Genomic DNA, 13891 nt, shown 5'->3' on the forward strand with positions numbered 1-13891 from the left:
AAATTTTTCATAATGATTACATTTTTTAAAATCATTTTGTATTTGAATTTTTTCCCCTTATATATTGCCCGTTTCTTTGTCCAGAAAGGGTTATAGTTTTTAAAATATAGCAGTTTTTACAAGTGCCAACTGGCACATGAATGAAACATTGTGTCGAGTATTTTTTAATGATCGCTCATACATTGCAGAATTATTTCTCTTTTTCTTAATATTTAAACTGTGACAAAATCAGTTTGTGTTATTTCATTTTATATAGACCTAGTTGACTATTCATGGCAAAATGAAGAATGCTTTAATAAAAAATTAATGTCAATTTCTAACTAAGAATTTTATTAGGTGAAATATTTAAAGGTTGATAACTCTGCATACACACATTTATTTAGGATAGTTTCTCTTAGTATGCTAGATAATTACCATCTAGTTAGAGACAAAGTTTATTATTAGAAATAAACTCATTTCCTAGTGATCAATGCAAAGTCACTTGTAAACAAATTTTGGTATGAATGTGTGACAAAGTAAAATCAAGACTCCACCTACACATTTTGTGTAGATGAAATAGATATAGTTCTTGAGAACTTGGTTATATTATAGTTATGGCCTAATCTTCTTGAAAAGATTATGGTCCTAAAAAGAACCTGGTTTAGAGGGTGGCCCTGAAAAGGACCTTTTTTTTTCTCCTTCAAAGTGGAGCAAGTTTTTATGCTTTGGGAGCTGCAGCTTTCTTTGTGGCTTTAGGCTTTTTGGCAGCAGCTGGTTTCTTGGCAACCTTTGGTTTAGCTGCAGCTGGTTTCTTGGGAGTCTTAGGCTTCTTTGGTTTGGCAGCTGCTACCTTCTTGGGTGATTTGGCCTTTTTGGGTGCAGCTGGCTTCTTGGCAGCCTTCTTGGGAGACTTGGTGGCAGCTTTCTTGGCACCTGCAGCTTTCTTGGGCTTAGCAGCGGCAGCCTTCTTTGGAGATTTGGGTTTCTTGACTGCAACTTTCTTGGCCTTGGGTTTCTTTTCAGCTTTCTTCTCACCAAGACGGAAGGAACCAGCAGCGCCAGTACCCTTAGATTGTTTCAAGGTTCCAGCCTTTACACCAGCTTTAAGAGCGGCCTTCAGACGAGCGTTAATGGCAGTTGGGTTGTCACCGACTTTGTAGTTGGCAGCAATGTATTTTAAAATGGCCTGGCGTGAAGATCCTCCGCGTTCTTTCAGCGCTACAATGGCGGCTTGAATCATAGCCTTGTATTGAGGATGTGCTGCTGGGGCCTTAGGCTTGGCAGCGGCTTTCTTCTTAGGAGTCTTGACTGGAGCGGGTGCAGGAGCAGCGGCGGTATCATTATCGGCCATATTGACGAGTGATGAAGAGAACGAGACTGGGAGAGCGTGTGTACGAGTGCAAGCGAAACAACAGAATGTCAGCGAGAAGCGAGGCCCCCGGTTTATATACCCGTGCGCGAACATATCGGAGAGCACTACGTCACAGCCTATCGCAGCCAACCAAAGTTAACCGAAGCGGACGCGAAATCATTCACTTTTGTACCATATGGGTCCAGAAATATTTTATTTAATAAAAATTCAAAACAGTTAATGCAATCGCATAACTTTGAATCGATTCTCCGTTTCACGACCTTTCATTTCATATATTTTTTGCATTTCTTTAAATACAATTTTCATTTTTAAAAGTATGAAATAATGCACATTTCGTAGGTCAGCTAGCAATTGTTGGCTTTCAAAATAATAATAAAGTGATAAAAATCATAAAATGAAATGACTTTTAATGTTTATCTTTTAGAGAAAGAACTATATTGACAAATTAATGCATAACAATCGTGAAAAAAGAGCATTTATATATTTTAAATAATTTTTTTCTACATGCACTTTCGCACACTTTGACATCCATCTGGTTGTTATTCACGCTTACGAATTCTATAAAATCGTTTTAATAAAGATAAAACAACATTAGTTCTAAATGATAATTTCATTCTCGAACTTTAAATAATCATTTAAGCCTTTGGATTTTATATTTTGATTTTGATTTACTTATTAAATCATTTTTTTTTACACTCCATCACTATACAACTGGGCCGTCATTTTTTGAAGTCTCGTATCACTGCCATAGCTCTATAGTCTAGTAAATAGCTCTAGATCTAGGCGGGGGATTGTCAATTTTACAACAGATGATTAAGCAAAATAATAATCATATTTAAAGATAGTCTTTAATGTATTAGAATAAAATGAATATCTCTTTGATGTTACTGCTAACATCGTTTATATTTCCATTTTTTTTTAGTCAAAATGTTAGATAGACATAATCGACCAAATATAGTCATGAAATATTTTCCACCATTTTTTTTTTACTCTCTCTAGATCATAGTAGTAGGCCTATTTCATCTATGCATGACTTATATTAATACTTCTTTATTGTTTGTTTAACCATAATAAGAACTCTATAAATTCTTTTACATTACATTAGTTTATTATGTAGAAAATAAAAGAAACAGGTCAATTATACTGTGTCAAGTCAATATAACTTATAGACCACTCTACCGTAGGCCTATATATACCTATTAGTTAAAGACATGCATAGGTGAGGCCTATATTATCTTTAAAAACCTCCTAAGCCACACACACACACACAAAGAAATCATATTATTTTAGTATTTTGTTTTTAACTATTACTTTGCATAATGTTTTAAACACATTTATGTGAGACAAGGTGACCAGCTATATCTTCTTACACTTATATATTATCTGTGTTTCTAATGAGCTACAGATACATTTAATCATTTTTTTTTTTCTTTCAGCTTGGTCTAGATTAAAAATGTTTTTGATATCAAAGATTGTGGGCCCAGTAAGAGCCCAACTGGGCCAGCCCATACTAACCTTATGGGCGCCATTGGGGGATGAACATTGGCCGAAACGTGTGCCCTTAGAGCCCAGAAAATCCCCTTGTGCAACCAGTGTGGGGCCAGTAAGGGGAAGGACTTGTGAGCCCCAACATGGCCAAATATACTTGGCCCTTTAAGGGGCATTAATGAAAGTTCAACTGGGGCCCTTAAGGGGCAAGTCTGGGCTTAGTCAGGGGGCCCAGATGATGCCCTGATGGAAACCTCATGGGGCCAGTATGAAGCAAATTTTTAGGGGCCCTAAAGGGCTAACCACATGGGCCCCATTTGCAGAATGAACGTTGGCCCAAACGGGCGTTGTTAGTGCTGAGTCTGGATTCAGTTAGGGGGCCCAGATCCAGATGAAGCCCTGATAGATCCCTCATGGGGCCAGTATGCGGAAAACATTGAGGGGCCTGAAAGGGCTAACCACATGCGCTTCATTTGGGGGATGAACATTGGCCCAAAAGGGCGCCCTTAGGTTTGAGTCTGGGTTCAATTAGCGAACCCAGATGAATCCCTCATGGGACCAGTATGGGGTAAACATTGAGGGGCCTAAAAGGGCTAACACTTGGGCCCCATTGGGGGATGAATGTTGGCCCAAACGGGCGCCTTTAGGGCTGAGTCTGGGCTTAGCTAGGGGGCCCAGATGAAGCCCTGGTGATATCCCCATGGGACCAGTAAGGAAAGACACTGAGCTCTAGCTGAAATGGCATAAAATGACATAAATAATTACATAAACAATTTACTAGTTGAAATTAATAGTTTATTGCATTATAAAATGTTAATGTTAGCACCTATTACAAATAATCAAAAATACCAGAATACACTAAAAAACATTTAAAAAAAATGGAAAAGCAAAACCGGTAGCAAACATTTTAACTGTTAAAAATTGATCCTATAATATTATAGTATACTATGGAAAATGCATTGAGTCAACAAAAAAGTTGTGAATGATAACATGAAAATCTATAACAAATGTATAAAGAACATAATTCAGGATCATCTACATAAAGTATAAGTATGCTGTATAAAAATTATGTTTAAAGCAAACAGTTTTGACAATCATAAAAACAACAACAATAAAAAAACAAAAACAACTTAGCTTTCTTAATTATGTACAAAAAAAAATAAAAAAAAATAAAAGTAACACAAAAAAAAGTATTGAGTTGGTGGAATGTAAGCAATATGTACACTGAAATAAGTAAAAGCATATTCATTTAAATATTAATTGTAATAACAAATTGCTTAAAATGGCAAATTAGAAATAAGTTTTTAAAATATGGATGCTTATATTTTCAAAAATACAATAAGTACTTATTGTACCATAAAATGTATATATCCATTTTTTTAAAATATATATAAGCTACCAAATTTATGAAATTTTAATATGTACAAAAGCTTGAATAGCCTATACAAAAACCTATAAATTATATATACATTGTAATTCAGAATTATCTAGACAAAGTATGGGTCTGCTGTATGTAAATTGAAAAGCAAACTGTTTTGACAATCAAATATTTTTGTAAAAATTAATTTTAGATTATGTTGTAGTTGTAAACAAAAAGTGACGAAAACAAAAATAAGCTACCTGTAACAAATTTGTGAAATGTTAGCAATATAAACACTGAAGCCATCATCCTTCTTTTTTTATGAGTTCTGTGCCATCACATGTATTTAGTAGCCAAGTTCAAATACTTTCTCTAAGTTATTTGACAGACTTGGGTAACTCACTTGAATAGTCTAAGAAGAACATCAAAAAAAAACAAAAAAAAAAAAAACAAGAAAATATATACCTATGATTTAAAAATGAAATGTTCATATAAAACATACAAAAAACAAAAACACAATGATTTTCACTTTTCCAAACCAAAAGTGCTGACATCGTCTATTTATGATTTGTGTATGCAGGTTTCATTAAATACTGTATTTTCGCACATGTACTCTGCACATGCGTATATCCTGCACAAGTTAAAAAAAAACACACAAAAAACAACAAAAATCGTACAACTCGTATCATATACCCCTCATGTGAAAAACGTGACTTGCCGTAAACTAACAGTACATTAATTGTTGTTTATCTGTCCCTCAAGATGCAATTGTGCTTCAGTTGTTCCAACAAGTGATAACAGAGTTAAAAATTCTGTGAAATATGAGCCTATCATTATATGTTTAAGTAGTATGTTTTTTAACAGAAAGTCACTGACATAGTTATCTGGTGATGGTGGAAAAACATTTCACAACCACACAGCGAACTATAGAAGGTATGACCTAACAGTTTACACCACTGGCGGATCCAGGGGGGGGGGTAGGGGCGATCGCCCCCCCCCCCACTCGGCCGACCCCCCCCCCCCTTTGGGGGGGGGGGGCAAATTTTATTATAGAATTCACACAATATGTATACGAATTTATTACTTATGTTAAAAATATATACTAATTATTTATATTTCAACCTATTTTTAGATTATTTCGCCCCCCCCCTCTAGTATGTTGGCCGATTTGGTGGAGTCGGGAGGGGGCGATGGTATCATTGCCGCCCCCCCCCTTACACTTTCGAGTGTGGGGGGGCGGTCCAATTTATTTGTAGAAATCACAGCTTGCTAACAGAATCAATTAAATATCCATATGGCTAAAACTTGTTATTGATATTTTAACCGATCTTTATATTATGTCGTTCCCTGTTTGCCGATTGCTGGGGGGGGGGGGCGAATACCTCTACTGCCCTTCCCACCTAAACCCTTTGAGTGGGGGGGGGGGCGGTCCGTTTTTATGGAGAAATCATAGTTTGTGAACAAAATTAGTTGAATTAATATATAAATTTTATATTATGTCGCTCCTTTCTGGTATTTTGGCCGATTCGGTGGGGTGGGGGGGGGGGGGGGTGGCGATTGCATGTACTGCCCTCCCCACTCTAGCTCTCTGAGTGCGGGGGGGGGGCGGTCCTATTTTTGTAGAGAATCATAGTTTGTGAACAAAATTAGTTAAATATACATATATAATATAAACTACGTATTGTTATGTGACCCATTGTATATTATGTCGTACCACACTTTAATCTCAAATTGTATCATTAGTAAATTTAAATAAAAAACGGTTGTACCAGTTGGGAGGGGCGATACATGCAATCAAATTTCCCCCATCGGACAAATCAATACTTTTTGTTTTTGTATTATAGTTAAGAAATTACAAAATTTAAAAAAATCTGTCACTAATATAATTTATATATACTATAAATTAAATTCTTATATCGAGCCGCCCCACCCCTATTCTTTAATGCTAAATGCAATCTTTAGCAGAAATTATTAAAGAAGCGAGGATTAATCGTTTTCACTCTACCGCCCCTCCCATTTCCAGACAAAGTTTATGTAATTTTACATGAATTTATCATAATTATTTTAAGAAAGACTTTGCATTGGAAAAGTTAGAATTCAATCGAAATTTTTCAGTATAAGAGTCATGATTGAGATGAGTTCTAAACCCAAATAATATTTTAATAGTCGCCTTTTCCCAAACTTTACTCAATCTGATATTTTTCTAGTTGAATAAATTTGGGACTCTCACAATTCATACTATTTATCGAATAATTTTTTTTCAGGGGGGGCGATCCTCAAAGCCAAAATCTAAATATGTGGGGTATCTTATCTTTTCAAGGAACAAATCGGTTTTATTTGCAATGTATTTAGGGCCTATAAATTCATATTAGAATATTTTTCAAGTACAGCATTATTCAAAAGGTCCTTTTTTAATAGTATGAATAATGAGCTTTAGGTCAGGAGAAAGCGTTTCTGCATTGAAGAATGCAAGAAAACGCTTTTGGGTTCGGGCTTCGCCCCCGAACTCCATTGATGAATAATGAGCTATAGATGTCAGGAAAATGCGTTTCTGCAATGAAGAATGCAAGAAAACGCTTTTGGGTTCGGGCTTCGCCCCGAACTCCACTGATGAATAATGAGCTGTAATTGTCAGGAGAATGCGTTTCTACAGTGAAGAATGCAAGAAAACGCTTTTGGTGTCGGGGCTTCGCCCCGAGCTCCATTGGTGTATAATGAGCTGTAGATGTCAGGAGAATGCGTTTCTGCAATGAAGAATGCAAGAAAACGCTTTTGGGTTCGGGCTTCGCCCCGAACTCCACTGATGAATAATGAGCTGTAATTGTCAGGAGAATGCGTTTCTACAGTGAAGAATGCAAGAAAACGCTTTTGGTGTCGGGGCTTCGCCCCGAGCTCCATTGGTGTATAATGAGCTGTAGATGTCAGGAGAATGCGTTTCTGCAATGAAGAATGCAAGAAAACGCTTTTGGCGTCGGGGCTTCGCCCCGAACTCCACTGATGAATAATGACCTGTACTTGTCAGGAGAATGCGTTTCAGCAGTGAAAAAAGTAAGAAAACGCTTTTGTCGTCGGGGCTTCGCCCCGAACCCCACTAGGGAACCTTATAGCGCTGCCCCAGTTGTTTTGTTTTTCGACAAAGTTTGAGAAATGCTGCTTTTTTAATTCTCATATATATATATATATATATATATATATATATGTATATATGTATGTATGTATGTATGTATGTGTGTGTGTGTGTGCGTGTGTGTGTGTGTGTGCTGTACGCACGTTTATGCATAGTGTTAGGGTTTACTTGGCGTTAGGGTTAGGGTTTGGAAAAAAATCGCCCCCCCCCCACTCCAAAGTTCTGGATTCGCTAGTGGTTTACACACAATGTTCATAAAGAATTAAAATACTTATGAGTCTCTTAGATTATGTTGACGCAGCATTTGATCAAGAAATGATTTAAAAGAAAAGTAACAATGCAAATGTGGCATACAAAAAAAAAATAGTATGTTAGTTAAAAATATGGAAATAAAAATTCATACCTAACATCCATAATTTGGATTGAAAATTCAATACATTTATTTTCTGTTTGAGCCATGTCCAGTCCAGCCAAGTTATAATCCATACTATTGTTCTCTTAATGCTGTTTTCACTGGATAGACCTGTAATTTATAAGATGAGATAAGTATGATTCTGCTGACACATAAATAAATAAATAGCTGAATTATTGTTTCACATCAATGATATTTTACATCCTAAATCCTACAATATAATATGGGCCTTACCAAATTTTCATGAGAATCTTCATTCTTCAGTTTCACTTCTATTTCCAACAGTGATACATCATTTGCCATTGGGAAATTTGCTTCATACCCAATCCTGGTTGTATTTATCTCAGCTTCTTTTAATTGCTTTCAATTGAAAATGAGTGTACTGCAGTCAAATCTTTTCTCCAGTATCTCTAGAACATGTTCTGCAGACAGAAAATGAAGTATCTATATATATAATTCTCTACTTCCCTCAACAGTTTAACAAGTAGTAAGGAGTAAAGGAAAGATCACTCTGCGGATAGTCCACGAGAAAACGAGAGAATGGGGGGGGGGGGAAGAACACATAGTCACAAAATAGCAGGGCAGGACCGTTTGCAATATCACTCTTTTTCTTTTTTACTTCTACCTCATGTTAAAAAAAAAGGGGGGAGGGAGTAATCTATTCTGTAGTAACTATCGAAGTGACAGAGCACGCTCAAGAGTTTATTATAGACACAATGGAAAGATCACTTTTTATTTTTGCAACTCGGGCGGAGGGACTTATCCTATGTAATTTAAGAGTGAAAAAAAAAAAGACAATTTTCGTCTGTATATTTCAGGAGATTGGTATGATTTTTCAAAAGATTTTAATAATTTCTGGATATTTCCAGGACTTTTTCGTATCTTTTGCAATTTCGGGAGATTCCCAGGACCTTCTTTTAAATCGAGGAGGCCGCGGAAAATCTGTTATAAGTTATAAAATGGTTTAATTTAATTATTTATTCACCTAAAATTAGCGCGGGTCATATAAAAGTGCTGGGCCCACTGCTGTCGCATAGGTTGCAGTGGCCTAAGGTTGGCCCTGCAAAATAGCGGCGTATGCTACGCCGCCGGTCGACTAGTTAAATAAATTTTACAAGTAAATCTAGACTGCCAATATAAATTATTCGGGAAATATGTATCATCAGATTTTTATACAACATTTTTAGCTTGAAAATATTGTAGAAAATTACCAGTTTGATCAATTCAATGCCAATGAAAATTAACAATAACATCAATGGAGCACTTGTCTCAACTTGACTGAAAGTTATTTTCCAACATTCATGGTCCACCTTGAAGAATATGACAAAATATTAATATAGTAGCCTAAGTATAGTAATATTTTTTAAAAACTTAATAAATTGGTAATTATAATAAAATTGAGTAGTAATAATACTTTATATTTTAAATTAAATACCTGTACTCATTGACTCTACGACAGATCCAGCAAGAAGTGAACATAGTGATGCCATCATTCTTTCACTCTTTGCTTCCGAGAGTCTGAAAATCAATTTTTTTAAACATTTCATTTTTTTTTATCAAAGTTAAAACATCTTCAAAATTGGGGCAAAATGAAAAACATGAGAAATATTAAATACATGCATAAGGCATAAGCAATTAATATAAATATAAAGATAAATTATCAATTCTGCACAACATATTGAATGACAAGATTGACTAGTTTTTTTTAAACATTGTTAGATTTACTTCTACAAAAAAGTATACACAAATGTATTTATAGGCCTACATTTTTCCTTTTAAATTGAAAATTGATTTCTAGAACTCACGTATTTTAAATTTTAAATTATTAATAGTTGAAGAATGTGGTTTTTACTATCTTTCCTAAATTGACTCGCTTTCTAAATCTAATCTATTAAACCCTCAAAGTGCTGAGCTGTTTTACAATGAGTGCATAGAAAATGGAATTACTATTCTGATGTTTAGAGGCTAAAACTACCACACGCGTTTTAAGGGTTAAGGTTAAAATTCTAATAAACTGTGAGACACGCCATGGGATTCGAATGATTATTATTATTTAAAATGGCTTCCGCGTTACGTCAATTAATTTAAAGTAATTATGTGTGCCTATAGTCTGACTAGACTTAAACTTAAACCAAAAAAAAGCACATTCACAAACAAAAATGACATTAAAATTAAATCTAGGTCTAGAGCTAGATCTAATTAACCTACTTTAATTTATCCAGACTTAATCTCTAAAAATGATAAGTATAAAATAATAAAGTAGATATAATTGTCTGATTAAGAGGCGGTAAAGCGCTTGGCTTCCGAACCAGGGACCGGGGTTCGAATCCTGGTGAAGATTGGGATTTTTAATTTCGGGATCTTCGGGCGCCTCTGAGTCCACCCTACCCAGCTCTAATGGGTACCCTAATACTGTATTAATAGTGTCTCTTATTGAATATTGAATGATGTGAGGATGAGTTGGTTCATATCTTGACCTCATCTACTTGACTACCGTAGCCTACTTATACAACTCACATTATAGAAATCATAATTAACGAAGATAGTTCTTACAAAGTTAGATTACACGATTTAAAAAATGGATCTAATTAATCTTATACATATTTTTAAATCATAAATATTCTTGAATGGGGTATACAGTAAATGAAACACTGACACGTACATAGTCTACAACACATTTGCATGCCTATTGATTTTTTTTAATGCTCTATCTTCGTAGTATCAGTCATCGATAACATTTACGCACTGTGCCTAGAATGTAGTTTATTAGATCTGTCATGGAGCATGTATTTTGAGTCATAACTTTTTTTTTTAATGCATGAAACTGAACAGCAAATCCTGTCGTTCATATCATGATCTTGCCGGTTATATCTTATACTTTAAAATAAAAAATTCTTGAATTATATTTAAATCATAAGATAGTTTTAGTTACGTGTTTCATTCTATCTGAAAGTTATGACCTAAACATTTTTGTAACTCCTAAAAGAAAGAGATCACAAGGTCTATTACGTCATCTGCTTCAGATCTGCTTCCACGTCATCTATCCATCGCATTCGGGGTCTGCCTTTGGGTCGCCTGCCTTTTGGTTTTTGCCTGTATACGATTTTCGCCCCTCTGTTGTCTGACATTCTTTCAAGGTGACCTGCCCAACGTAGTCTGTTCTTTTTTATTTCGTTCACTATTGGTGGGTCTTCATATAATTGATATAACTCATGGTTAGTGCGTGTCCTCCACCCTGTTTCATCCTGTATGGCCCCATAGATTTTCCTAAGAATTTTTCTTTCCCAAGTGTTAAGTACATTTTCAGATGTCTTTGTCTGTGTCCAGGTCTCACTTCCATACATTGCTGCTGGTCTTATTATAGTTTTGTATATTATTTTCTTGGTTTTACTTGAAATCATTTTGCTCTTAAGTAAATGGTGGGTGCTATAAAATATTATAATTATAATAATATATTTAAATATAACTGAGACAAATATTTAAATCAATATAAAAGCATTCTTATTAGTCATGTTTCAAAACGACTAAATAAATTCAAACAAGATGGGTAAAACCCCTATTGTTAATATTCTTTGCTTGTGTAAAGCTTGTTTACATTAAAAATATCTACCGGTACTGGAAACTAGCATTATAGGCTACATTAAAACTTTTTTAATCGGCTTATTACCAGAAGATGCAATAAGAATAGCAAATAATTTATTTATTTTAAATCTAATTGAACAGTGCAACTATACACAATTACAGTAAATCAGATCTGTATTATGAATGGTTAAAATATATTTACTATATGTTAAAGATAAAGCGTTAAAATAAAAAGAAACAAATGCTGTGCTTGTTTAACTGAATCTGTTTATTTTCTATATTAACCTAAAACTATATATTTTTAAATTATTTCCTGAGGTAGACGTGATAATAAATAACCCTAAATATCAATGACTGGTCAGTAAATACCTTCCGCAATAATAGAAACCTACAAGAACGACAGATTCAGTTTTATTACTTCGAGAGGCGTCATTTTGTCTAGCGTTTCATTAGGTGTGAACTCGAGACATCCAGCAGAGTGGGTAAAAAAAAAGAAAAGAAGGGGGAGTAAGTTAATTAGAGGACAGCTATAAAAGAGATCGCCAAGATGTTAATTCAACTTCTGGGTCAGATAGACGTAGAGGTAGTGCGAATATGGTCACGTGAGTGTTACATCACATATATATTATAGCTTTTATATAGCGCTACTTTCATGCTTATAGCATGCTCAGAGCGCTTTTGGTCCAATCTCATTTGTGCACCAGTTGGGGGGAAGGGTGTATCTAGGAGTTGGTTTTCCGTGCTGCCTTTAGGCGCTCAGTAAACACAACTCTGCCCGAGCGTGACCTCCGTGACCCCAGGCCGTAAGATTGGTTCGTGACGTATAGGTCAGCGACCATTGTTTTTGATCGTGTGTTAGCATTACCGCTTAGGCGAAGTGTTGTAAAATGTAACACAACCAACGTGTAGTTGTTGTCCTCATTACTATAAACAGAAACAGACGTATTATTAAAGTAGATTAATTACTAGATCAAGACTTAGATCCTCATAACTATAAACAGACGTATTATTAAAGTAGACTAATTACTAGGTCTACACTTTATGTATTTAGTTAATATTACACACTAAGTGATTGAAGACTGCTTTGTGTGTTATAAAATGCAGTGTGTTGTAAACTGAACTGTAGCACACCTGGCAGAATGTTTGCATTAGTGCTTAGGCTAAGTGGTATAGTCTGTAACTCATTAACGTGTAGTCATGTATGTTATGACTTTTTTTTATAAACAGTAATGATAACAAGAATTCACAACAGAAATAACACAACATGAAAACAAATTTGTGTTGTTATATAGCAATTTTATTTGCAGACAAAAGATACCACTTTAATGATTTAAAGTTTTTATTGCAATTGCTTAATGAACATATGGAAAACACAGTGGTTACGTACACACGCATCATCAGTGAGCATAACCTTGGCCTCTGACGAGTGATGACGTAGGCCGCGATCTGGTCAGAGCTAAGGCTTTCTATGTCGAAGACGTCGGCACGAGTCGGGTGTCGAACCTCGAGCCCCCTTCTAGGTAGCCAAGCCAAGCCAAGTTCAAGCGCACTTGGCCTCTCGATCACGCTTCCCACGAGCAAAGTAAAACTGATGCCTAAGTGAGGGTCCATTTACAGCTAACCTGTTGCAAGTGTTGTAAAGTCACAAGTTGCTTTTTTTAAGTGTCACGTACTATATTAGATCTAGAAATTTTAAATTGGCATATAACATGCATAATTCATACACACGCGCGCTAACAAACACGCACACACACAAATATCCCATATATATGTCGTTATAGTAGAAAAGTTTTGAACTACTGTGAGAAGAATAAAGAAAATATATAATATAAATCATTTTTTGACTTATTGACATTAAATGTTAATATGAGGTGACCGAGCCTCGCTCGGATGAATAATTTGTTAAGGAAGGATATATACCCGAAGTCATTTTGGGAATATTGTTGTAATTACGAAAATGAACGATCGGGTAAAGACTATCAATCCGAAGAGTTGCTTTTTTGTTCTGTCAGTTCTCAATGTAATTATACATGTCGATTAGAATAGAAAGTCCCCCCAACAGTGGACCTATAGAAAACCACAGCTCACGTCTTAACGTTTTACATTGCTTCTTTCGCGTACAACTATTGCGCTTTTATAGGCTTGGAAGAAAGTCTTTGCAGTGTAACTTCTAAAATGGTTACTTTCTGACATTTAATATTGCAATTAATATATTCATTATGGCTCTGCGACATGGACACTTTACAGAAAACAACTTAGACTTCTTGAGTGCTTTCACCAAAGATGCTTGGGCTCCATCATGGACATATGGTGGCATGACCGCACTACAAACAGCGATGTCCTTGCCAACGCCGGTATGGACAGTATAGAGGGACTTCTTATGGTCAGACAGTTGCCCTGGGTAGGGCACGTATCCCGTATGGGAGAAGAACGTATGCCAAAGACAGTCTTTTTTTGGTGAGCTAAAGGGTGTTCGACGTAACAGAGGCGCCCCACGGAAACGCTTTAAAGACCAGCTTAGGCGTCACCTTTCCTTGGCTGACATAGAAGAGAGCACCTGGTTGTATGCGG

General features: G+C 35.6%; 1 protein-coding gene and 1 long non-coding RNA gene across 2 annotated transcripts; both read right to left on the reverse strand.

The window, feature by feature from the left end:
• Nucleotides 1–368: 368 nt before the first annotated feature.
• LOC129924945 (histone H1-delta-like) lies at nt 369–1516 on the reverse strand. Its single transcript, XM_056022465.1, has one exon. The coding sequence runs from the start codon at nt 1442–1444 to the stop codon at nt 698–700; it is 747 nt and encodes a 248-aa protein (XP_055878440.1). The 5' UTR covers nt 1445–1516; the 3' UTR covers nt 369–697.
• Nucleotides 1517–4336: 2820 nt separating this feature from the next.
• On the reverse strand, nt 4337–9237 carry LOC106071615 (uncharacterized). The gene is made up of 5 exons (XR_001218449.2): nt 9174–9237; nt 8950–9048; nt 7973–8160; nt 7730–7849; nt 4337–4611 (listed from the first exon to the last, which is right to left on the reverse strand). It is a non-coding gene; the product is annotated as an uncharacterized LOC106071615 (long non-coding RNA).
• Between the last annotated feature and the right edge of the window lie 4654 nt (nt 9238–13891).

The sequence above is a fragment of the Biomphalaria glabrata genome, chromosome 3, assembly GCF_947242115.1.
Source record: "Biomphalaria glabrata chromosome 3, xgBioGlab47.1, whole genome shotgun sequence".
NCBI classification, from domain to species: Eukaryota; Metazoa; Mollusca; class Gastropoda; family Planorbidae; genus Biomphalaria; species Biomphalaria glabrata.